At 40.3% G+C, this 25,670-nt stretch overlaps 1 protein-coding gene across 3 annotated transcripts; it reads left to right on the top strand.

Annotated features, from left to right (window-relative positions):
• Positions 1 to 46: 46 nt before the first annotated feature.
• On the top strand, positions 47 to 25,420 carry CEP63 (centrosomal protein 63). 3 transcript variants are annotated; one of them, XM_081910401.1, is made up of 15 exons: positions 47 to 85; positions 2,509 to 2,565; positions 4,139 to 4,316; positions 5,994 to 6,089; positions 9,362 to 9,487; positions 12,626 to 12,739; positions 14,922 to 15,155; positions 15,412 to 15,557; positions 16,638 to 16,757; positions 17,202 to 17,316; positions 18,173 to 18,370; positions 19,931 to 19,996; positions 22,351 to 22,556; positions 22,816 to 23,098; positions 24,934 to 25,420. In XM_081910401.1, exons 2-15 carry the CDS (start codon positions 2,534 to 2,536, stop codon positions 25,090 to 25,092), a joined length of 2,073 nt encoding a protein of 690 aa, XP_081766527.1. In that variant the 5' UTR covers positions 47 to 85; positions 2,509 to 2,533; the 3' UTR covers positions 25,093 to 25,420. The 3 variants fall into 3 exon arrangements, with proteins under 3 accessions (XP_081766527.1, XP_081766529.1, XP_081766528.1); XM_081910403.1 differs by having other exon boundaries at positions 4,142 to 4,316; XM_081910402.1 differs by having other exon boundaries at positions 85 to 210.
• The last annotated feature ends 250 nt before the right edge of the window (positions 25,421 to 25,670 follow it).

Consider the following 25,670-nt stretch of genomic DNA (forward strand, 5'->3'; position numbering starts at 1 on the left):
CGTCCCTTCTTTCTCCTCTCCTCACCCGGGCGCGCGATGTCTCTCCCTCGCGGCGCTATCCTCGGTTATTACGCGCGCCTGTGAGGTAACTTCGTAACGTGTGCACGCGACCCACGCGCGAAACTGCCTCCTGGCTTCTGCCCTCCGCCGGCTGGGAGCGCGGAGCTCTGGCCCTCGGTGGCGACTTGGGCGTGGAGATTCGTCTTCAAGGTCGGCCCTTAGAAAGCAGCGCCTTATAAAAGCGGCCAGGGGGAAACAACAGCGCCCCTTTACTTCCATGCTGTGAAAAGCTCCCTTTCCTCTCTTCCTCGAGGGACAGGAGCCACTGTCAGTCGGAGGCGGCAAATTGCAGCTCAATGGTGGCCAGAGGCCATTTGCTGCAAGCTACCCTTTTTTAACAGGGGGAAACGTTGGCGACATTTTGCCTGCCCTGCTTGCAGCAGTTCAGCCCGTGTTTTACAGCTTTTGCAGCCCAGCTCTGTGTTGCACTTACTTGTTTGGGAGCAAAGCCCCACCGTTCAGTTCACTCCCAAGGAGCTTGTGCTTCTGATTTTACAGATACTTGCTTTAGCAAAGCATTTCTTTGTTGTGCTTAACTCTGGATGTGTTTTTGAATTAACACTCTTTTGTTAGCACCCGCACCTTTCACCTGAGGCCTTTTAACTGCTTGCAGCTGTAAACCTTGCAGTTTAAAAGTTTTTATCGTATTGCACCCACACCAGTTACTTGTCGAAGGCAGTGTATCCCAAACTTGGGTCTCCAGCTGGTGTTGCGTTACAACTCCCGTGATCCCTAGTTATCGGGACCAGTGGTCAGGGATGATGGGGGGTTATAGTCCAAAAACAGCTGGCAAACCCAAGTTTGGGGAAACACTGGTCTAAGACTTTATATTACCTTTCGCAGAAGTTTTTGGGATAGTCTTGCAATACAACCATGACCATGAAACCAGCAGTTAAAAGCAGCAGGAAAGCTAGGTTTGCTGAAAAGTACAGTACTTTTATTTAATGCATACATATTAGCCATATAGCAAACATGGCCTACATGGGAAAAGGATACTCAACAGCCCTTTCTTCAGTATTTATATATTGCATGGGTGTGTTAACCATCTCATTGAAACAAACCTGGATAACATAACATCTGAGGCAACATTTTTCCTTTTTTGTGTTACAACCAGGCTTAATTGTTATTGCAATATAAAGTACTACTTAAGAGCTTCAAAAATATAGACTTCAGCAACTGCCATATGTGTACATACCTAGAATTATGCCCAAATGAACAAAGTCAGACTGAATAAAAATAATAGGGAGGGGGTGACTTTGTAAGGAACAGCAAGATACTCAAGTTGAGTAGCATAAATCTACTGTATGTAGCTCAATAACTATCTTGCATTTGTTTTAAAAATATGCTGAGTTTCCCAAGCAGTAATATGTTGCTTATATTTCTAAATTTGCTTTTAAACATGTAGCTGTCACTCAGAAAACATTGGAACAATACACATTTTTGTGAGAAACTTTACAAAACCTTTTATGTTTATAGCAGGGGTGGAGAATAAAGTCTGTCTGGTGGCCCAGATGGGTGGGGGGACTGCCCATCTGTCAGTCACCTGGCATAATCATTGCCTGTCAGCCTGATCCTGTTTCCCACCCTTCTCCACACATTAAATTCAAACAATGTGATGTGGAGAAGTATGCCCTGCCTCTCCAGTACAGGTGTTGAACCGTCGCCAGTGTTTACCAGTCTCTAGAAGTGGCTCGACTTTCTTATCTGAGATCTTTGCCTTTCCCTCATGTGTGCTCACAAGTTGACCTTTCCAACTTAAGCTTTCTGGGGGGAAATATTAAATGAGTGAGTTTTATTTTAAAAAATAATGTAAGTATGTTTTTGGTATATTTTTAATTGGGTTTTAGCCCACATTATTAAATCAGCCCGTTGAGGTAGGCATACAGAGGATACACACATCAGAATCTTTCACCCTGGATCTTTTTTTCTCTAAAACGGCTTTCATCACTTGCAATAGTTGCACCAGAAGATAAACCCATTAGTGCCTGGATGGCTAATATTTCGTAGCTCTATGTTTAATGCTCTAAAAGAGAGCAGGGCACAAATACAGCAAAAAAAATTGCAAACAACCTTTTTATGTAGAAAGGCCCATATAATTGGTACTTTTGGCTTTATATCAATGTAATCTGCAACAATGTTTGTTATCGGAAACAATCCACATACTTTACGAAAGCACTTGCAAAATCCAGATAGCAAGCGAGTCATAACTCTGGTTTGTTATCTTGCAATTTATCTTTCATTTATAAGGTGCTTAAGGTGCTTGATATGTGGCCTACAAATTTATTGAAGTGACAACTATTCCCTGCATACTTAAAGTAAACTGTGTAAATCTTCACCTTTCCTTTTCTCAATTGTCAGACACATCTCACATTTTGCAGTCACCTAGAGACGGATTGGACATGGTGATGAATTACTGCAGCATAACCTTTATTTTGCTTACTTTTTTAGCTGCCCTAAAGGATGTGATTTCAGGATGGAGGCATTGCTAGAAAGAATACAGGGCAGGTATGTGTATACTAGTACTAGTTACCAATGGCTTTATTCAGATGCATACATTACACAAATGCATAGATTACACTGAACCTGGAAGATGGGTTTGCACATGTGCTTCACATGTCAGGCTCTTCACAGTCCCAGATATGATAGTTACTTCCACAGTAATTGCGCTCACAGCTCCTGTTTTGCTAGCATTATGTGAAATAATTATTCTGTTCCTCAGATGTGCACTCTCTCTGGTGGGTATTACCATTTTGACAGAAAAATAGCAGCTACAGCTTCCAGAATGTGCTTATGAAGCTGCTCTTCCTGAAATCCTCTAGAACAGGGGTGCCCAACCAGTCACCCGCGATCGACAGGTTGGCCCCCGGGTGATTGTGGTTTCTTGCAGGATCCTTACCGCTCACGTTTAGGATCATGTCTCTGCCCCCCCCTTGGTCTTTCGCTGCGTTGCGTTTAGTAACAACTTTGGTCTGCCCCCCCCCCCCCCGCCAACTGGTAGATCACTGTCAGTTTTCCCCCCTGGGAGTAGATTGCATCTCCTGGGAGTTGCTCTAGAACATATTTTCCTCTTTGATCTTGTTTTCATTAAAGGGACAGTGTATCTGTGTTTCTTCAGCTTTCTTACACAGAACTTGACACCCTAAGAATCTTGGCTTTTTATTATTGAACAAGCATATTTTCCTTATGTGTCAGTCATGTCTTTGGAAGGGTCAGAAACTCTGCAAAGATGCAACCCATGTTTTCAGGAGATCAGGCTGTTGTCCAGCAATCCCTGGGCTTGCATGGGCTTGCATATTTGTGTGTGTGTGTCCAATGCTACGGCACCGTGGACCTTCCTTTCTTGGCTAAGCTGTTAATTGGTCTCATTAAGGAAAAAGCCACTTCTTACACCCTAAAGTAAAATCCGCAATTCTGAGCATCACTGTGGCTTATTCTCTGGTCTCCTGGCACAACAAAGTGAAGTTTTAAAACTACAAAGTTACTGTCTTTAGAATTTTTGCCTCTATAGAAAAGCTGCCAAGTTGCAAAAATATTTGGACATTCTTGGGAAAATTTAAAACTCCACTTAACACTTCCTTGTTGTTGTGCTTAGGATTCCACATAACACTTCCTTGTTGTGCTTAGGATTTGGGGTGGACCACAAAGTTATGTGGTCCAAGCCTGATAAATTCAAATTAGCTGAAGCCCTTCTGGTCACTTTCATTTTTAAAAAATAATATGACCCCTGGTGTTATGCAGGCTTCCCAGCTTTCATCCCTGTGATTGTATTGTGGGCAATCATTGTATTCTCAGGTTACATTGCATTGCCCCGTTACATGCTCTCTGTTAGTGCTTTTGGCTGGAGGAACCCATCCCTTAGCATGGCAATAAAAGGATCCAGGAGAAGAGATGTCTTTGGAAGTATTACCATTGCCTGATTATTATGGTGTGTATGAGGGAGTGAGAGAAGCAAGGAGAGCTTTGCTTACCTGGTATCTCTCTCCGGTATTTGCTCCATGATTAAAGCAACCGTGCATGGTTTACCATGGAAAAACAGCGTACAAATAAGGCATGAGGATAATTTATTTATTTTTAATAGAAGTTTCCAGACTTCATGTGAAGCAGAACTACAGGAGCTGATGAAGCAGATAGACATAATGGTGGCTCATAAGAAAGCTGAATGGGAAACTCAAACCCGGGCACTACAATCCTGCTTGGATGTGCGAGAGCAGGAACTGTCCTCTCTCAGGAATGCATTGGATGAGAAATGTAAAGAGGTACTTTTATAGCTTTGGTGTGATGTGTACTTGTCTATGCTTTCCTTTCTGAAATTTCACTGTAGGTTGTTTCACTGCATAAAGTTGTACCCCCTCTCATCTTTCCTATATCCTTTTATCAGTTTATGAATGCTGAATCAAAAATCCTCAAAGACTAGCATTACAACTTCAGCATAAAAAAGGAGTAAAATATTCCAATTCTAAAAAAAATCTGGAGTAAATAAAATGTATTCACCTGGCTCCAAAGGTGACGTTGGACTTGGCATCAGTAAAGCCTCATTGAGGGAGAGAATTCCATAATGGCATCATCAGCCCAGGAAAGGCTATATCCATGGCCACTACCTATCTCACTTGTGGGCTGGGGCAGGCGTGGGGAGACCTCACAGCAAGATCTGTGAGCTTAATGCTGAGGGACATTCATGTTGAAGAAGATAATCCTTCAGGCACTCTGGTCCCAAGGTGTTTTGGGCTTTAAAAACTTTATATTGTGCTCAGAAACAGACTGATAGCCAGTGTTTTTCCAGAACCAATGATTAGCCTCAGTCAATATCTTTTCCACATAATTTTGTATGAACTAACATTTATTCAGCCTTCAACGACAATCTTAAGTACAACTCATTACAGAAGTCTAAAAGAGGCTACCAGAATGTGAATAACTATAGCCACATTATATGCACATGAAGCCCCGTATAGCACAGTGTAATAACACAATTGTGAGGCAGAGCAATATTTTACTGCATCACTTTCTTGAATGAAACTACTGAAGAACAGTAACCCAAATTCCCATTTGGGACAACTGAACCTGAAGGATACCACGCTTGATATATCTAAAGCTGCTGAATATTCCAGGAGAGTTGGAAGGTTTGCCTTGTCCTTCTCCCAGGATAGGATCCAAGCCTTCTTATTTTGTTTAACATAATATATTATATTCCTGATATTGGTTTAAATTTTACTTTCCTTTTTAGACTGTCACATGGCATCTTGGGTTTATTCTGCAGTCGTTTCATTGTTACTGTGTATAGCTGGCACGGACAGTGTGCATTCTTTTTCCAGTTCCTCATTGTGGCAGGCTATTAATCTCACTTCTGAATAGGCTAATTATAGGCTTATTAAAATGTAATGAAAGCCTCCCTTTGGGAGCACAAACAATTTCTAGGAGCAGCACAAGCTTGTTCTGACACTATTTCCAAACCTCACACTTTGTCTATCTTGGCTCAAGAGAGAAAGTATAACCTGTGTTCCATTTTCCAATCAATGTTAATGTGGGCAGATGTGCTACCTCCTCAGTTTTGTAGATTGTTGCTGCTTTGGGAGGGAAATGGAGTCTTTTTTTCCTGCTTTGCAGGTGTTCTTGCTCCTCTCTCCACCTTGGGAATTTAGAACATGCCAGGGGCAAAAGAGACACTTGTTCTATCCCATTTCACTGATCAGCCAAATCAGTGGTCTTCTGTTTTCTTTGTTACACTTGGGTAGACTCAACCACTGATTTGTGGTGGAGAGATCATTGTAGCAAAGTTTGAGGAAAATAACGTGTAGAGAACCCTTCCTTAATTGTGCTGTACAGGATGATTTTCACAGTTTCTTCACTTTAGTGACTTTTCCCATTGTCCCATAAAAGCTGGAAAATAAAAGGAGAGTGTTTCTGCTGTTGGTCAAATGACATTTGGTGTCTTTCAGATTGAAAGGCTGTTTCAGCGACTAGAAGGGATGGAACAACTGAATCGTGATATGACTATGGAATATGAACAGCAGTTACGAAAAGTCCAGGAAGAGGTGAGCCTCCTCAAGTCCAGCTTTTATTTTATATTTTAGGTTACTATATGATATTGCCATGTCTATAATCTTGTCATGTCTATAATCTTGTTATATAAAATATTTATATAAATATGATGCAGTTCACATGAAAGTGCAAAAACAAGAACCTGAATCATGCATATGTCAATTCTTCCTAAAACCTTTTAACATCCCCTTTTTAACTTGTGGAATTTGCAGTGATTGCTGTTTTGCCTATTTAATGGATGCAAACATTCAGCAGTTATGTTATTGCAATGGACATAAAAAGTGCAGTTTATTTTCTACATAATCACTGTGGGTTTTAACATGGATGTAAACATAAAAAGATTTTGCTTCATGAAATGTTTGCAGTCTTTCCCTCTATGGCGTACTTTTATTTCCAGGAATTTAGAGAAAGTTTAATTTAAAGTAAGTACTTGATTGTTTTTAGTTCAACGAAGTCAAGCGGTATTAATAAGAGAACAGTTCACATACAGCTGAGTATGTCCACTCATTATTGGGAAAATGTCGATGGCGTACATCAAGAGTTGGGGAACCTGGAGCTCTCTAGCTGTTGCTGGAGTCCAAATCCCATCATCCTTGACCATTGGCAATGCTGATGGGAATTGGAATAACATCTGGAGGGTCACTGTTTCCCTATCCACAGCATATGTGTACCTTGATTTGTTCCTTGTTTTACTCCATTGGGAGATCTCAAATAGCTTTACTTCTGCTCAACTATCTATAGAACACTTGTTAAGCCCAGCATTTTCAAATATTCAGTTCATTTATATCGTGTAGACTTTTCACTTATATATATATAAAATATCATACCCTTCCATTCCTTTTCATAATCTGTGTTAGCCCTTTGGTTAGCTGACCCTTAAGAAAAACTACCTTATTAAATATCTTTAAGAGCTGAGTTTAATAATCTGTGTTAATTAACTCCAAAGCCTAGGCTCATTTTGGCATCTTTTCTTGCTAATAGATTAAAAACATTTTGCCTCCTAAGCTCCACTTCTTTTTGCTGGTGGTAGTACAGTGGGCGCTCGGGTTGTGAACGTGATCCATGTGGGAGGCACGTTTGCAACCCGCAGTGCTGAGTCTGCGCACATGCAGGTTGCGATTCGGCATTTCTGCACATGCGCAAAGCGTGATTTAGCGCATGTGTGAGCACCGAAACTCAGAACTAACCCGTCCGGTACTTCCGGGTTTGGCACAGTGCGCAACTCAAAAACACGCAACCTGCAGCGTCTGTAACCCCCGAGGTATGACTGTATATCATTCTAATGGCTGTTGAGCTGCCTTTGCAAAGTCAGTTGGTAGCTTCAATATGGTTGGGTGGGTTTGGGGCAGCTCAGCTCAGGGTATTAAGTTCAAATCTTGCTTTCCCTGTGCTAATGGTTCCTTCAAATCACAGTTGTGTGGGGTGGACTGCTTATATTACAGCAGCTTCTCTGTGTATTATTCTCATGGGGAATTTGTGTCTGTTTTCTTCCTGGGGCCATGTCCTATATGTTTCCTTGCTGTGTTCAGTGAAGTTTACTTCAAGTAAGTGTGTATATGGTTGCAGCCAAAATCTGATTAAAAAAAAAAATATTCTGTAAGAAAATAAGGAACAAAGGGCTTGCTGTACTGCAGCTATTTCACTATAAGGTGTTGGGTGCTGTGACAGCTTTTCATGTTTGGCCTTCGCTTTTGTCCTCCTTTCTTCTTGCTTGTCAGCTGCTTGAAGTTAAATGCCATATGAGACTTGTAATGCATTAACCTTTTTCTCTGGAGAGTTGGTTCAAGTGCGGCCTACTGTAGGCCATAAATAAAATTAATTTTGTGCTGTTGCTTTAGCAATCTGAAGACATCTGTCTACATTTTTAGAAGTCTTTTCATTCCAGCATGAGTAATGGTGCTTGTTTAGGAGATTCCCCCATGGGGATAGTAAGGATTCTGCCAAGCAAGATTGAGGTGCAGTGGCAGGTATTTGCAAAGGTTGGAAGCTGGAGTGGCAGCAGTATGGGGGCAGTCAGGAAGGCTGAAGAGTGTTAGCAATTCAGTAAGTATAGCAGAAGGCAGTCTATGTGTATACTAGCACTAGAGTGTGCAGTGCCACAAATTTTACTCTTAAGTGGTGCCCCCTTTTAAGAGTAGTGGTACTGCTATCTGGAATATCCACATTTGAATTATAAAATTACTGTAATTTTAAGCACTTGGTCCACAACTAAAAATGCCCCTCTCAATACATGCAGCATTACTAAGAGACCAACTTGACTGACTCTTAGTGCAGATCCAACTCATCAAACCTGAGCATCCACATCTGCCGCCTGCCACGAACCACTGTTGGCATTATTGGCAGCACCAGCAGCAGATATGCTCTGTGCTTATAATAATAATTTATTATTTTGCTAATTATGCTGTTCTAAATGTGCACCTTGTATTTGACTTCCTTTAATAATGTTTTCTTTTAATGTTTAAGATAATGTTGTTAACCTTGCGGCGTTAAATATACATTCTGTAGTTTACCTCCTTCGTAATGCTTTATTTTGAAATCTTTAAGACAATATTTTAGTTTCCTGTTACTAATGTTGCTTTGAGTTTATACATTATATTTGACTTTCTTCAGTAATGTATTATTCTGGATTGTTTGATTTGGTGTTTTAATGTCAGTTGTAAACTGCTTTGAGATTTTCCCCCCCAAAAATATAAATAGGTATGGAAATGAAAATAGTAGTATTAGTAGTAGTATTAGTAGTTTAATCTTTACTGCAAACTGTCTGTTCTCTTTACAGCATTTCCAGAGTTGTTCTAGATTGCCTTAAATCAAGATTCCTATTTTGAAATGCATACTTTTTCTGAATAAGTATGCATGCCATGGATGCTATAACAGCTAAAACACTGATAGCTCATAGTTCCCTGCCAGTTCCCTCCCCGCTTCTTTACACTTGCTTCATCATATCTTCTGATCCATCATAACTTCAGTCTACTTTCTGTTCTCTCTTTCCCCCCTTCTTTATTTTCTGCTTTGCGGTCTTTTATTATTTTGTGAGTTGTCGGTTTGGAGGGAGTTAGAATAGGGATTTAATGGGAATATTTACTTTCGTGGGTTGTATTATTTTTATCCTTCCTCCATTTGTTGTAATAGTGAAGTGTCCAAATAAAAAATAGAAAATCCATAATAAAAATGTATCCTACAAAGTTGCAATATTGCTTCAGAAAACCTGTGTTCCTCTACTTCAGCACCAATCACAATGCTGTGAATTGCCTTCCTTTTCATACAGCTAGCTAGGCTGAAGAGAAGCTATGAGAAACTGCTGAAGAAACAACTGAAAGAAGCAAGGAAATTACCCTCCAGGAGCCAAGAGGAGGACCAATCTGAAGTAAGCATTCTGACTAAGAAGTTAGAGGTAAGTGGATAAAATGCAGTCCTGGTCCTGATTTCATAAATTCAGAGCTATGGAATTCAGTGGGGCTTACTTCTGAGTAGCTATGAATTGGCCTTTAGTTTCTTTTCTCTAGTGCTTTCTGAGCAAATATGTTTTCAGCTGTTTTTTTATATACATTTGCATGGTCTCTTTGGAATCTGATGTACAAGCACTGGCGAGTACAATATTCATCAGATTTCTGAGAATGTGTGGAAGAATAAGTGTTTTATTTTTGTTTCGTATGCTTTCCCCATCTGTGGTTAAAGAGCACAACTGTACATTATACAGAAGCAAGAAATCAGCCTGAACCATGACAGGTTTGATAAAAATCAGTGGTTTCCTTTGAATATATTATTTTTAAACTGATAATTTAAACATTGAATTTGGATTTATTTTAAAGTAAAAATCTGATTTAAAACAAAGCTGAAGACCCTTGGACTCAAGGAATTTGTTCCATGATTCTTTGGATTCTAGCTTTAGACTTGAAGCAAGCTATTTGCTTAGCGTCTTTGTATATGTACAGGGAGCTTCAAAAGTATGTGGATTAATTTTTCAATTATTCTCTTGCCCCTATAGAAATTTTAAAAAATGCAATTGGACTGCATAACCAAATGCATTTGATTATACACAGGTATATTTAATTGCAAATTAAATATTTAAGGTATTAAATTAGATAATTATTTAAGGAAGTGGGTCCCAATTAGCTAAGTACTGCAGACCTTTTTTCAAAAGCCAAGTCATGGGCCCCCTACTTTTGAAAATTTCGATATCTCTATGGTAGTTTTTGTTATGTGAATGGTCCAATGAACCCCCTGGGTGGGTCTGTGAACCCCCAATTGCGAACCACTGATTTAAGGTATATTTAATTGTTTGAAAAGAAATATGGCCTAATTGTTCAATCAGTTAGTCACACTTTGGGTAGTGTATGTTGTGCCCCCTGATTAGCTATGCAGACCAGGACAGTGTGGAGCATCTTGGCTGGTCTCAGGCACTCTAACCTCCCTGTCTTGATTTGGACCTGAAAGGCCACAGAAAAGTGTGAGTGCATGGAGGGCAAGGTGTAAGGAAGTACAATTTGTAACATTGCACAGCATCATTGCTGATCACATGGCAATGCATGGGGCAATGTCTGCTGGCGAGGCGGCTTCAGATTTCTCAGTTTGGTGGATCTTGAGCCAACATGAGAGAGTCTTAATACTGATCTTAAGCCAGCAGGTTCTTTGATCAATGAATATGTAATAAGTTGCAAAAATATTTAGAAACATTGTTTTATTTGCTAGCTTATTACTGTAATATTTAGCAGAGGTGTGTTTGTGTGAGTATATGAGAGAAACAGGCACCTTATGTTGCATTTTATCCTTTGTCTTGGAACCGAACTATGCATATTTCCAGTATGTACAGGAATGTATCAATAGAGTTCTATTGTTGGGGTTCAAGAAATTTTGCAGGGGGTCTTTGTAATTTGCATTCATGACATATACTGGTACATAATGCTTGTGCATTCAATCTCTGTGTGTCTACCCCCCCTCTCTAATGGGCACGTGCTTTTTTCAGATAACCAGATTCCAGAACTAAACCCATGCTACTGTGAGTTGAGCAGTGATGGAGTTGGAATGCTTCCTATGTCCACCACTAGATACAGCCTTGAGAATATAAATGCTGCTTAGGGAGTTAATTATTTTAATTTAAAAATATTGGCACAGTTACAGATGTATACCATTGCCTTTATACATATGAAATCTCTGATGTTCTGTATGAAAAGAGTGTGTGAGGATGAACCCTGAGGGCAATTAGGTAATCTCTGGTAATGGACAAGGAAAGTGCTTTTCCTGTTCTGGTTTTGAATGTGCAGAAATTAAATATACTTATGAAATCACAGAAAAATTGAGATTTCATCTGAGCTTGTACCATGGGATTTATTGCTTAATGAGAGAATTGCAATTTTTTGTGGAGTAAGTTTGTCCATCCCTACTAATTATGTCAAAAGCAGTATTTAATGTACTCATGCTACACAGCCACATCCCACAGCATTTTTCTAGATAAAATATATTTTACCTGGAACATTTCGAAAATGTTATATATTTGCAGTAGCATAATAACTCGGAGGACTGTGTGTGACACAGGATATGATAGAATTAGTACTTTTTTTAAATGTTCATTATTTAGAAACCCCTTGAGAGATAATGATGTGTTCTGATAAACTTAGTTGAATGTGTAATGACAGATCATTCAAAGACCTGGGGATGCCTTCTTCCTGCTGTTGGCTGGAAGCATTTTGTAGGGTCTTCCAAGACCACCTTAATCTTTCTGTCACAATAAATTCAGTATTGTTTTTGAGATACTGTATCTTTTTCTGGACCTATCAATATTGCCACAGTATACTCCATGCTTACAACTTATATGGTCTCTGTGGCAGACACTTTGAAAAACAAAACTCTTAAGAACTCTCAGATTTATAAAGGCATTTGTCCAACATCTATACAAGCAATAACTGGCATAAAAATATAATGGACTGGAAACCAAAACAAAATATTGTTCTTATGAATGGTTGTATTAGATTACAGTAAGACCCCAATATACACAGGGTTACATTCTGGAGATCGCGTCTAAAGCCAAAATTGTATATACAGTGGTACCTCTGGTTACGAACTTAATTCGTTCCGCAGGTCCGTTCTTAAGCTGAAACCGTTCTTATCCTGAGGCACACTTTCGCTAATGGGGTGTCCCGCTGTGTGTGTGCCTCTGGCGCACGATTTCAGTTTGCATCCTGGGGCAAAGTTCATAACCAGGAGCTGCTACTTCCAAATTAGCGGAGTTCGTAACCAGAAGCATTCGTAACCAGAGGTACCACTGCGCTCAAAACACATTGGGTTCAGTGGCAGTTGGGATTTGCCAAAGTCTCCCCACCCCCACCAGTTGCCCACCCCCTTTTTATTTGTTTGTTTATTGCCAAGCACATAAGCTGAATGTGTGTAAGTTAAATGCATGTACGTTGCAGGCTTACAGTACTTAATGAGGTTCTTGACTTGGATAAGGATAGGGGCAAGATAAAAGATACTGGATTTGGGATAGTGGGTATTTTTCAACCACATCGATAGCGATTACCAATTGTCTTTACAGGAGTTCCGCCAGAAATCTCTAGATTGGGAGAAACAGCGCTTGCACTACCAGCAGCACGTGGCATCACTGGAAGCACAGCGGAAGGCTTTTTCTGAGCAGTCTGATCTCATTCAGGTAGAGTTAACGGATGAGGAGTTTGCCTTGGAAAGGACTTACTGGCAGACTTCAGAGCCTTAGCACAATTTAGGTTACCAGTGAAATGACAGTGAAACTCCTGATGGAATAACCTTGTCCTGTTCAATATGTACACAAAGCCAGGAAATAATCTGAAAACTGTACAGTGGCTGGAAGGCAATTGCCTATCTTTGCTGTCAAGTGCCAGCTGGAGAAAAGCCATAAAATGATTCTGGTTGGGTAATTGCACAGTGTGAAAGAATTAAAATACGATGTTGTTCAAAACTGTATAGATGCCAGACAACATGCCACCAGGTGTATGCAACCTGTTTAAATAATGATTTTTAAAAATGGTGCATTTCCTATGTGGCAGTGTAACCAAGGTAGTGTTAATGCATAGCTGTGCTGTTTGTGTCTCTTGAAGCAAGCGTGCAGAGCCTCTGCTGTTTCTGAAAAATTAATCTGTTCATTGAGTTAGTGCCGCTGTGGCTTAGTTTAACTGACCAGGTACCAGCTGTGAATAAACTTGGTCTGACACAAAACACTGGAGTTGCTGATAAGAAGCTCTTGCTGGGAGCTTTGCACTTAATGGACTCCACAGTTGCCACTGAGTGGAAGTTCTGCATGGCAGAAGTTGGCAGTGACAGGATTAAGGCTGACACTGATAGTGGCTTTGTGAAAGATGCTCACAGATGTGCTTGGACAAAGTGTAAGCTTTTTGAAGACAAATACCTTGCTGTAGCTGTGCCTGTGTTTTTGATGGCTTAGTCTATTGAAAGCAGATTTGTTTGGAGCCTTAGCTAGAAGGTCATATCAGTGACAGGGCTGCAAAAAAACCCAGGTAGTAGGATTTTGATTCTCAAAGCAGTCAAAGGGCAGTATTTGGTGAAATAGTTGCAGATGCACGCAAGGATTACCACCAGTGCAACAGGACTTCCCACTCTCTCTTGCCACCTGTGCCATTCCCACATCTGTTCTTGAGGGTTGAGGGAACTTCTAGAACAGATCTAGGGAATGCAGGCGGGAGGAGAGGGGCGAACATTCCATTGGCATAGGGGAAATCCTTTCACTGTCCCTGCACTGACAGAACCCTAGTCTATATTTAATATAACTCAAATAATTCTTAACTGCAGGTATGCAGTAGTCCTGTTGACATTGATTTGGGAATAAGTTGTATTAAAATCCATGTGACATACACTTGAGAGTGAATAGGATTGCCTCCTTGGATGCTTATGATGTGGGTTTTCCAGGGGAAAAATATTTCATTCATTCATAGGCCACCTTTATCTTCCAAGGAGCTCAATAACATGTTAATTGTACAGGTATATGAATATCAGAAAAGTTTTTTTCTGAAACCAAAGAATAGTTGAGAACTGAAATACTTGATGAGAGAAAGTAATTAAAGTTCACTTAGAGTGGTTTATTACATTCATAGAGATTCAGAGCTTTACTTGGAAATTATTTTGATAAGAATGCTTGTAAATATTTTAAGAAGTGAAACTCAATTACATACACTTCCCTTACATTATTTAGATTTTAAAGTGGAAAAATGAAGGCACTGAAAAGCATTTTGTTAGTTTTAGCATGCTTGAAAAGCTGTGTGCATAAATATTTTTAAGGGATTGTTGCCTAAAAAATAATTACAACTTCCATCTTTTATTTCACTAGCTTTATATCCATTCCAGTTGACCAATTTGATTTGTATTGTGAAACAATGCATTTCTAAAAGCAGAAAAATACAATACTGGAAACTTTCGCACCCTACATAAGTTGGTTGGATACCTTCAGTTAAAAACAGTGCATGCCTAGGTTGCTTTAAAACTCTCAGTTAGAAAGCTTTCCTATGCAGTGGGGAAGCCATCCTGCATAAAAGGTTTCATGTATGTATATGCCTTAACTTGTATGTATGTCTTACGGGACACATTATGTGTGCAGATCCCAAACATATGTTTGTCTTTATTCCCTTTATCAGTTATAGTGACCATCTAATAAGTGAAAAAGTGATATTTCTTGGGAAACTTTTGTTGCAGTTGGAGAAGTTGGACATGTAAACCTCTTGCTGCTCTTTTCCTCCAGAAGTGGTGTCGTGATCACTGCTACAAGTGGACAAAAATAGAACCTAACCCATTTCATTTATGCCGGGAATGGGGAGCTTAACAGAACAGTGCTCTCTGTGTTACAGGCTCAACTGTCCAGCCGGAAGCAAATGTTTGAGTCTGTGGAGCTGGCGAGCCAATCTGAAATCCATCACTTAACTAGCAAGTTGGAAAGGGCCAATGACACTATCTGTGCCAATGAACTGGAAGTGGAAAGGCTGAATATGAAAGTGGATGATTTAACTTCTAGCAATCAGAAAATTTTGGAGGAACATCAAAGAGTACTAGATGAGCTGAAAGTTTCCCGGAACTCACTGGAGGTCTGTGAGTGAATTGCTTGGAAGCAGGTTAATATACAGCTTGTAATGGTAGTGGGCTGGCAAGTCACTAATTAAATAGGCTTCCTCCCAGCTTTATCCTGAGCCTAATTGAGAAGCAATGTCTGACAGGGAAGGGATTGTTCCAAGTTGTCCTCCTCTTTGGGTATATGCACAAGCACAATAGCTTGCTTATTCTAAAATCTTAATCCCATTTGTTGTATCTTTTCATCACTAATTTCCATCTTCTCCTCTGAAGGTTCTGCATGAAGAAAAGATGGAACTTAGAGCCACTCTGCTCTCTCAGGAGGACTTCATTAACAACTTACAGATGCATAAAGAACAATTACAGAAGGAAGTGTCCAAACTAACTGAAACCTTGCAAAACAAAGAAGCTTTTGTAAGGTATGGTTCTTGGCATCAAAACATACCCAAATTATGCCCTTTGCCTGAAACCTAGATATTCCTAGATGTCTAGAAAAAGTCTGTAGCACATTTGTTTTTCCAACCCAACTGAAGATAGATAGTGATTAGTATTCAGCATTTGCTAAAAATGTTATTTAAAAAAAGGAAAAAGAGACAGGATTATATCAGTCCACAGCATGATTTAAGGTGGATTTTCTAAATGTTTCTTGGAGAGAGAAAGAGAAAATAGATTTTATATTTTTAACTGACTGTCAATTAACTGTTGCCAGTTTGAGAGGCTTTCAGTGAGGCGCCAAAACATCCAATGGAAGTTACTATAATCTACCTCTCCCTTTTGAGAACTGCTTCAGTAGGTTAACAAACACACTTGCTAAATTTAATTGTTTGTTTTTGTAATAGTAGAATAATGCCTCTGGTTATTTATTCTCTACACCACCAATCCTACTTCTCTGAATTAAAAATTGCCACTGTAGTAAATTCATGCATTTTGAATTACATTTTGTGAGGGTACACGTTGGCTCCTTTTAGGATTTTGTACTACCGTCCAGTGAAATATGTGAAATTTCAGCCAGACTAAATGCATTTATTGAATGTCTTATTATTTGTTCCTTTTATTTCAAGGATCCACAAATTTTGACGGGCCTTGATAAGCAAGGACACTTGTGTTTGACATAGACCCCATCTCACGTTGGGGATGGGGTCTTGTCTCTTGGCAACATACTGAACTTGAGGTAATTGCAGAACATTCAAAGCCTAGCACAAATGTGAGAATTAGCCTTCTCCCCTTCTCAGATAGTATGGAAGAAGGCAAAGGCTTATCCCTGTTGCGTATCCTACTCACTAGGATGGAGTCAGTCACCAGATATTTGTCAGATCATCTCTGGCAAGCAGATATATGGACCTTTGCTTTATTGTGTGACTTTAAAGTGTTTCAATTTTCCCCCAAAAAACCTCTTGTTGGATGTTGGCTTTCATAGGTTGAGCACTTTTCTTGGGCAGAAGTTGTAAGGTGGTTGATAATACTACAATCTTCAGGAACTCACATGTCTTCCTGTACAGGTCACTGGAAGAGTGCCTGCAGAGCAGCGAAGGAACCAATGGAATCTATCGTAGCAGGACGGAGTTGGACAACATACACTTGAAGCTAGATCATCCTGAAATTATTCATCTTGAGGGCAGGTAGATGATCATTGCAGAAATTTCTCCACCTTTACAAATGAGTTTAAATTTAGAAGATAAGTTCTGCATCTTTACTGTAGCAGAGGGCTCTAATGGTGGCTTAGAAATGTCTAAAAATTTAGTAATTTATTTAGGGTTATACGAATAGGACAGCCTTACTTGGAGATGGCTGACTGTAATTTAAGACATTTTTATCTCATACAAAGGTCTAAGAATCACATATGCTTGCTAGGTGACTAAAATTACAACTTCTCATCAACTGTTGAATTGTTGAATGAGCAACAAGCTACCAAGGAAAAGTTTCTGTAACTTGGATGTTGCTCAGTGGGATTTGTGCATCATATAATTGCAAAATGGCTGCCGGTCTCCTTTCTGTAGCGACGTGCTACAATAGTTTACAAAGTCTTTTGTGTTTTGCTGTGCTTGTACCATTTTGGAATATAGTCTGGGTTCTGCAAATTCAAACCATGCCCCGCCGAGTGAATTGCTAACTGAGAAATACCAGGAGCTGCAGCTGACAGAAGAGCACCTCTGCCAGGCCAAGGCTGAGATAAAAAAGGTGAGGGCCTTTTGTGCAAATAAAAGATGTAAAGTGATATATAATTTTAAAATAGGTTTGGGCACTGTAGGAATCGATGTTGTTACTGAAAGCCCCATTATACCTAGTAAGCACCCTTGTTTTTAATGGTTGCTTCTGAGTTTTGTCTACGTATTAGATGTCATCTGTGTATTAAGTTAAGAATTTTCTCTGATGTGGCTTGATGTTCATTTTAGGGATTTTTTAGTCCATAGATTGGAACAAACTATGCAACAATCAACTTCTTCAGTTTCTGTGTCTTAAGTCCTTCCCACAATTTTGTTTAATAGCTCAGCCTGGTCCAATGGCTAGGTCAGTGAGTATTTCATATAGAATGGAAAGCAATTTTTTTTAGTGTTCAGTTGCGTTCAGCATTAGTTTTTGAAATGGTGCTTACAATTTTACTATTGGCACCTATCACCTTTTTTATGACAAAAGTGGGTCCTTTACTCTTCTGACCTCTGCATTTTGGTAATATTTTTTTTAAAAAATGTCTTATTTGCACTTTTGTGTGCAGTAGAAGCTCAGGAACAGTCAGGGGGTATTGTTATAATGTGAATAATTCAGTTTGCCAGTCCACTTGTGGGTAATTTGATAGTTTATCATTAATCCCCCGATTCAATGAAATACAACTGCCCTAAGAATGCAGAAGATCATTGTATACAGGCAGAACTATTACACTGTGCATTAGTACTGAATGAATTATGAAACAGTGCTGCTTACTAGGATTAAGTAGTGAGCAACTGGAGGACGTTGTGTTTCCAGAGAGCTTTGTATGCTGAGATTTCTGATAATCAGTGAAATGTTAACTGCAAATTTCATATATGTTTCTGTCTAGCTGAAGGAGCAGCTATTGCACAAAGAACGTAGTCACAACAGTGAGTTAGAAGGAATGAAGCAGGAGGTTGCTCAGCTAACACGGGAGCTTCACCAGCGCGACATCACAATTGCCTCATCAAATAGTTGTACTTTAAACTTGGAGCAGCAACTAAAAATGGAGATTGAAAAAGCAGAACGGAAGGCAGTGGAGCACAGGGTAAATAGGCTGTTATCCCTCAAAATGTTTTGATGTATAGCAATTAGAGCAGGGAGTTGCCAACCTTTATGAAGCAGTGGGCACATCTTGCATTTTGAAAGAGTGCTGTGGGCACCAGTCACAGCATGCCTGCCATGGGAGAGGTGGCATAGCACAAAATTTGTGCAGTCATGGTGAAGCTTTTTCTATAATTGTATTTCCATACTGGAAAAGGCTAAGTCTTTTCCGCACAGCTGTTAAAGGCACAAAAAGTCTGGTTTTCCCCAATGCCTAAAGTGCCCCATTAAACACACATATACCATTGTACTATAAGTTGACTATGCAGTGAATTCTTAATGAGTCCCTGGTTTTTAGCTTCTCTGCAGGTAGGAGACGTGCCTAAGCCTCTTTCATAAAGTTTTCACATTTGCATTTGGCGGAGGAGTAGGGATTATTTAATATTAGAAAAAATAATAATTTCCAGGGCATACCTAATCCCAGATGAACTCACTGCAGGAAAGATGTAGCTTGGTGTGGCGTTCGTACAGAGTCCCCAGTCGTTTCACGGACTGTTGACCTGTACACCACAACTTTATTCTTCCGCTGCCACCAATTTTGTGGAAAAAACCCAGGGTTCCCCGGTGAACTATTGAGTCTCAGGTAGAGTTAACAATGATGATTAAAGTTTATTTCAAACAAGTTTTAAAATATATCTGAAAAGCTGCCACTCTATTCCCTCACAGTCATGTCCCTGTCTCTAACTCACTCTGACTCCTCTATCTCCCCCTCCCAAAGAACCAACCGAACTAACTGTCAAAACCTCTGGGCTGAGCCTCAAAATCAGGTAGGCTCCGCCCCCAGGCTTTCTTATTGGTAAACCTATTAACCCTCTCTCTTCCCCAGTACAAACGTATCCCCAAAGAATGGGCAAATGCTACACTTGGTTACTAGGGAAAAATAAAAGGCAAACTATGGAAAGTCTGAGGTTTCAAAAATAACACAGAAGCAGAGAGGCCACTAAAGGAGAGGAGGAACATCTGCTCTTTGGGACCCCAGGGATATCTGTTGCCTGGTGTCCAAACAACTCATTTATGAACTACAGCTCTCATGTATTCATTGGCAAAAACCACTACCAGCTGGGAGTAGCCAGGCTGGTAATTTCACAGAAATTGCATAGAAAGCTGCCTGTACATTTTGATTTATAACTTTCTAGGATGGCTAGAAACATATTTTATTTTTAAAAAACGAAATTTCAGAGTCTTGGGGCCCTGCCTGTCGGTTACTGATGAAGAAGGCTTTTTGCAGGAATGATGGCACTCATGGTGCCTGGTTGGTGAGCCCTGCATTAGAGGAAACCATATGTTGTAGGATGACACTTCTTTGGTTGCATGTATGTTCCAGACCCTTTAGCTGTATTGGCACCACATTTTCAGAGTTAGCTATGAGGGCTAGAAACTTGCTAAGATTAAGGTTGCAATTCTCAGATTTGCACAAGTTTATGGGCTATATGGTTCCTCCATGTGAAATATACTAACAGGGAAAAATGGTGACTTCTCCCCATCCCGCACCCTGTCACTTCAGGCTGTTTTGTCGCAGTTGGAATCTCTTAAGCAAGACAATCACCAGCTCTCAGAAATTCTTCAGAAGGTAAGTGTCTGGTGTGATGGGATGTGCTGTTTGAAGTGTTGTGCACTTGTAGTCTCTCTAGAAAACACTTGGCTTTTGAGTGTGTTGCGCAGGCAAGTGCATCTTTCATATATTTATACAAAGCTTTGAAAGGTGATTTGATATTTTTATACTGAAGCTTGCAGGTTAAGTCACAGTGGGGTTTAAGTGAAATTGGTGAGATTTACTTCTGACTAAACATCCTAAGCGTTAGGATAGAAAGATGGACAGATTGAACTATGTATATTTTATTTTCTGGGCCCACTAGGTGTCAGTGCAATGTTAGTGAAGGAGAGTATAAAATGAAACATTGCAATAAAAGTTGGCATTCAAAGCCTGCTCCACACAATGTTTTGATTGAACCCCTACACATAGTTATAGTAATTTGAAGCCCATCCACATTGTCACAGAAAAATTGTGCTGTCTCTTCTCAGTAATAAGAACACTGTTGCACATGATTTCCCCTGATGAATGTTGCTGAACTGGTGGAACTTGTTTTCTGCACATGGCTGCAGCAGACAGAATTGTCTCATATTGGTAATTAAAGTGGGCATATCAGAGGGTGGTGTCTTCTTGTGCCTCTTCCCACCCCAGCCCATAATTTAAGCTCTCTGGAGAAAACAAGCATTTGAGAACAAAACATTGAAAATTGAATACTAGTGAAGATTTGTCTAGGGCATTTAATTTTAGTAGGTATTAAGAAGAATACAATTTGGTTTGTGTTTATGATCAAGTGAGATAATTTGGTTGTTCAGACATTGCACGAACACACACACACACACACACACACACAGTCTCTTCTGTACCTTGTGAGGCAACGTGTGAGCCTTGGGCTTCCTTCCATCTCTTTTCCCACTTCTGTCATTATGGGGAGAAGTGAACCAAATTGATCCTGTGTTAGTGTGAACATGGGATCTCCCTAGACTTTGGAAAATCTCCTTGTTCATGTGTTCATTTTTAGAACAGATAGGGTGAACAGGGCAGCAGATCATGAGTCCAATAGCCCTCCATATAGAGGGGTGGGAGTTATGTCCCTACAGCCTCCATGGGGGGGGTCTGAGTTTGATTTTGTTCTTCAGTTTACAAATGTATTCATATTTTGAAATGAAATTAATCTAGATCACATGTTATAAAATGTGTTTCAATGTTTTGATGTGACGAGAAACAAATGGTACAGGTTTGATAATGTTCTGCGTCTCCACTTGAAAATACAGAAGGAAATTTCACTTGAAAATCTTGAAGGACATCTCAGCATTTGCAGATATGTTGCAGCTCTTGCAAGCTGATTAGAATAGGGAAGTGAAGGAGATGGGGTAGAGGCTGACTGAGTTAAATAATCTTACTAAGGGAAATTAAGGGACGCAGGTGGCGCTGTGGGTTAAAGCCTCAGCGCCTAGGGCTTGCTGATCGAAAGGTCGGCGGTTCGAATCCCCGCGGCAGGGTGCGCTCCCGCTGCTCGGTCCCAGCGCCTGCCAACCTAGCAGTTCGAAAGCACCTCCGGGTGCAAGTAGATAAATAGGGACCGCTTACCAGCGGGAAGGTAAACGGCGTTTCCGTGTGCGGCTCTGGCTCCCCAGAGCAGCAATGTCACGCTGGCCATGTGACCCGGAAGTGTCTCCGGACAGCGCTGGCCCCTGGCCTCTTAAGTGAGATGGGCGCACAACCCCAGAGTCTGTCAAGACTGGCCCGTACGGGCAGGGGTACCTTTACCTTTACCTTTACCTTTACCTAAGGGAAATTACTGAGCTAAAAACTTTATATTTTAAAAATGGGTATGTTTGCTCAGTGCTGCTCAGCTGACGTCAGTTATGCTCTGATCTGTGTGTGCATGCGTGGTTGGATTTCTTGGTAATAGGATCTTGGACTCGTGACTCTAGAGGGGTCAGTCCCAGCTGGTTATTTAAGCTTTTCTCTACAGTTGGCAAATACACTAATCACACAGCGGTTTCAAATGAATGGAGTGTCAGGAGATTTTTTGTATATCCAGGTACAAGCAGGCAGTCCCATTGGCTTTGGTGTTAGTGGTGAGCTATGCAGCTGGAGCACATTTAATGTGACTGACGTTTAAGTGAGCACAAATTGGTCTTGAAGTTCACACCCAATTGAGATGAATGAGGGAAGCTTGTACCTATGTAGGTTTGATTAGTTCGGTCTTTCTAGATGTAGACTCATTCAGACAGCTGGTGATTGATTTACACTCTGAAGGGATTTTTTCCTAGTAGAAGACTTGGAAAATTTACTTCTTAAATTTGCAATACAAAATCAAACTTTCTAGGGAAAGCTGGGCTGGTGAACAAACACAGCAGCGCTGACTAAAGCATTTCTGTCACCTTAAGGGAAAAAGTGCCCCCCTGGCAGAATTCCAGGAAAGTTATACCAAAGCCCTAAATAAGGTGGAGTCTGAAAACCAGCAATTATTGAAAGAACTAGCAGAAACTAAAGCCAGCCTGGAAGCCTCATCCCGCAGGTCTCAGGGCAGATATGAGAATATCATGCAGCAGATGCAGCAGCAGATGACTGAGATAAAGAATGTGGAAAGCAGGTAAGAGCTGTGTGTTCAACAAGTTTTTCTCTTGTTCTGATGAATTGTTTACAATGGCTGAAATCCTAGTATAGCTTGACGACAATGGAGTTCTGCAGAAAATCATTCTGCTGTTACACCTTGAGGTCTCTGTGCACTGCATGTGTTTTCCACCTGGAATTGAAAAAAGTTAGTTTGTTCCTAAGCGTTCTTGCATAATATTTGCAGCTGAGAAGAGCTGGTCTGTATTGAGTGAACTTTTTTTTAAATCCATGTTTAGGAGACTGCAAGAGCTGCAGTGTAAGCATGAAGAAGAAATGAAAGAACTTCAGGTTAAATTTGACAAGACTGTTCAGCACTATGAAGAAGAAATTCAAAAAGGGCAGCATTTGTCAACCAGAAGAGTTTTTAGTACAGGTGATGGACTGTCACCCCAGATCAGCAGGAGCAACTCTGTTGAATCCTTGTCCTGTGATCCCCTTCTGAGATCAGATTCCTTGCCACATGGAAACAGTGAATTTACTTATATGTTAGGCAAGAATGAGAAAGAACTTCTATCTTTGGTAAGCATGAAACGAAGTGTCACACCAAGTTATATGCAGAATCTGCGAGGGTTGAGTGTGATGCCTAATGTAAAACCACTACCACAAATGTTTGATGTGTGTGTTACTCAGACTAGACAAATCTTATTTGAAAATGTCTTCCAAATGCCATAAAACCTCTGTTCAAATGAAGACTGCAAGGATTCTGTTAGTAGGACACCAGGTGGCAGCAGCTTGTTGACAAGAGGCATAGAAAGGGGTGTCCCAAGTTCAGTTGAATTGTTCCTTGTCTCCGTGCAGACCAAAGCGGATTCCACTGCCCCTCTTCAGTTGACTTGCTGCTTATCAAAACCTGGGCTTAAGATTGGATGAAAACATGGGCGAACAGGGAGGGCTTATTCATAGGTCCTACTTCTCCATCATTTATTCCCAATTCCCTGTGCTTTCTTTGCTAGTGGTTTGCATGCACGCACATGGCATGGTGAGATTGGCCAACGCTGCGCTAGCAGTGAGTTCGTTGCTGGCATGCTGCAATCCCTTCTATGGATAAGCAGCTCTTTATCATGCCTACCTCTCTCCTAGGAAAGCTGTAAACAACATTCACACCAATACATTCAAAGTACTGCAAATCCACAGTCACAGCTTCCCCTAAAGAATTCTGGGAGCTATGGTTCCTTTACAGGTTTTCAGAGTGGTTCCTTTACAGGTTTTCAGAGTGGTTTAACAATCAACCCCCTTTCACAGGGACCTCTGGAAATTGTAGGTCTGTGAAGGGACTAGAGGTTTCCTAACAACTCTCACTACAAAACTACATCTCCCAGAATTATGGGGGACGTCATGTCTGTTTATAATGTCTTGAATGTGTGCTGTGATTGTGGCCTTAGACATTATAATGGTAGCTCTTGCAATGGAGAACCATGTGGAAGTGGACACACTGCAGTGGGTGGAATAGGATTTGGTGCCTGCAATGTCTAGTACTAAGAAAACTGAAACATTGATATTAAGTTGTTCCTATAATATGAGCTATTGATACACTCATGTGCAATGTCGGTCTTTAGTACAGTAGCTCCAGAAAAGGCAGCATATGTCCTCTTACACTTATACAGTTTCTATTGGTTGTGCATTTAGGGTTTAACTCAACTAAGGACTTCTGCTTGTGTAACAAGGCTTCCCCACCCGCAGTGACTTCAAAATTGCCTTGAGGGCACATGGGAGAAACCCCAGAACATGCAGAGGGAGGGGGGTGGGGTTCATTCTGTCTGACAAGCTGAAATACTTGTGCAGACAGAACGATTAGAAGTGTGTGACATTGAATTCCATCCTATAATTTTATTTTCTAAAGATGTGACTCCTTGACCATAGCTTGCTGAGGTATATTGAGAATCTTGAGGGGAGCATGAAAGGCTTACAGTTCTAACCTTGTTTAATCAGAAGTCAGCCCCATTTCTGTGACTTCAAATCCTAAAAATATTTCAATTAACTTCAGTGTTTTAAAGGCAAATAATTACTAGAGATTTCAGTCATGATTTCTAATGTACAACTTCATCACACCCAATCTAAGCTCAATAGATGAAAGCTTAGGGTGTGTGTGTGCTTAAAAGCAAACTATATTGAAATAATTGAGATTTAATCTCCAAGTTAACATGTTTGGATGATGGTGTAAGCCAAATACTAGCCATATACTATATAATCCAACATTTTCACATTTTCAGGGTTAAATATATACCAACAGTGCTGAGATGATGCTTTGCTTAGGGGATTTCTGTCCATAGATGCAGTTAAATAGTAAAATGTAGCAATAGGCCAGAAATAATCTTCTGGTTGAGTCCTGTTCAACATATATGTTTTATTTTTAGAGCCCGTTGCCTACAACAAACATTGGTGCGATTGCTGTCAAGTTCTTGGAGGAGGAAGAAGAAAGATCTCAACATATCTTAGAACGCTTAGATGCACATATTGAGGAGTTGAAAAAGGAGAGTGAAATGACAATACAGCAGTTCAAACACCAAAAGTGACATTGCTTCAAGACCCGAGGATTGGAAAGCTGGCTTAATATAAGATGCATCAAGAAGGGAACCATGGGAGCCTTCAGCAGCTAGAAAGGGGCTTCTCTTCTTTTTCCTGGTTTTAGTGCTGGTGAAACCAAGGAAATGAAGTTTGTAGCAAAGCATTTTGTCTGGGGGCAGTAATTGCACTACTTTCTAGATGCCTTATTTAGTCCTGCTGTGCAAGAGTGTGCAGTGACTTTCAGGAGGGAATGATGTAGTGCTTTTTTTGTAAAAGAAAATAAATCTATTTTATATTTATATATCCATGTGAATAAATAAAATGACAACTAACCCATCTTCTTATATCGTTACAACCCATGTTGCTGACCATTTTGGGAATTAGGTTACTTTTTGCTTCTAATTTTGCTTGATGTTTATTCCATGAAATATGTTATTCAAACAGTTTGAGAAACCAAGAAAAGGAGTTGCGATTTTGCTTCCTTTTTAGTTTTTTTGTAGAGTTGGAGTTTCCTGTACTTTGTGTTGCTATCACTTGCATACCGAACACTACATAATGATGTGGTAGTGGTTTCATTGGGGGTCTG

Source organism: Podarcis melisellensis (assembly GCF_964234715.1).
Source record: "Podarcis melisellensis genome assembly, chromosome: 5".
NCBI classification, from domain to species: Eukaryota; Metazoa; Chordata; class Lepidosauria; order Squamata; family Lacertidae; genus Podarcis; species Podarcis melisellensis.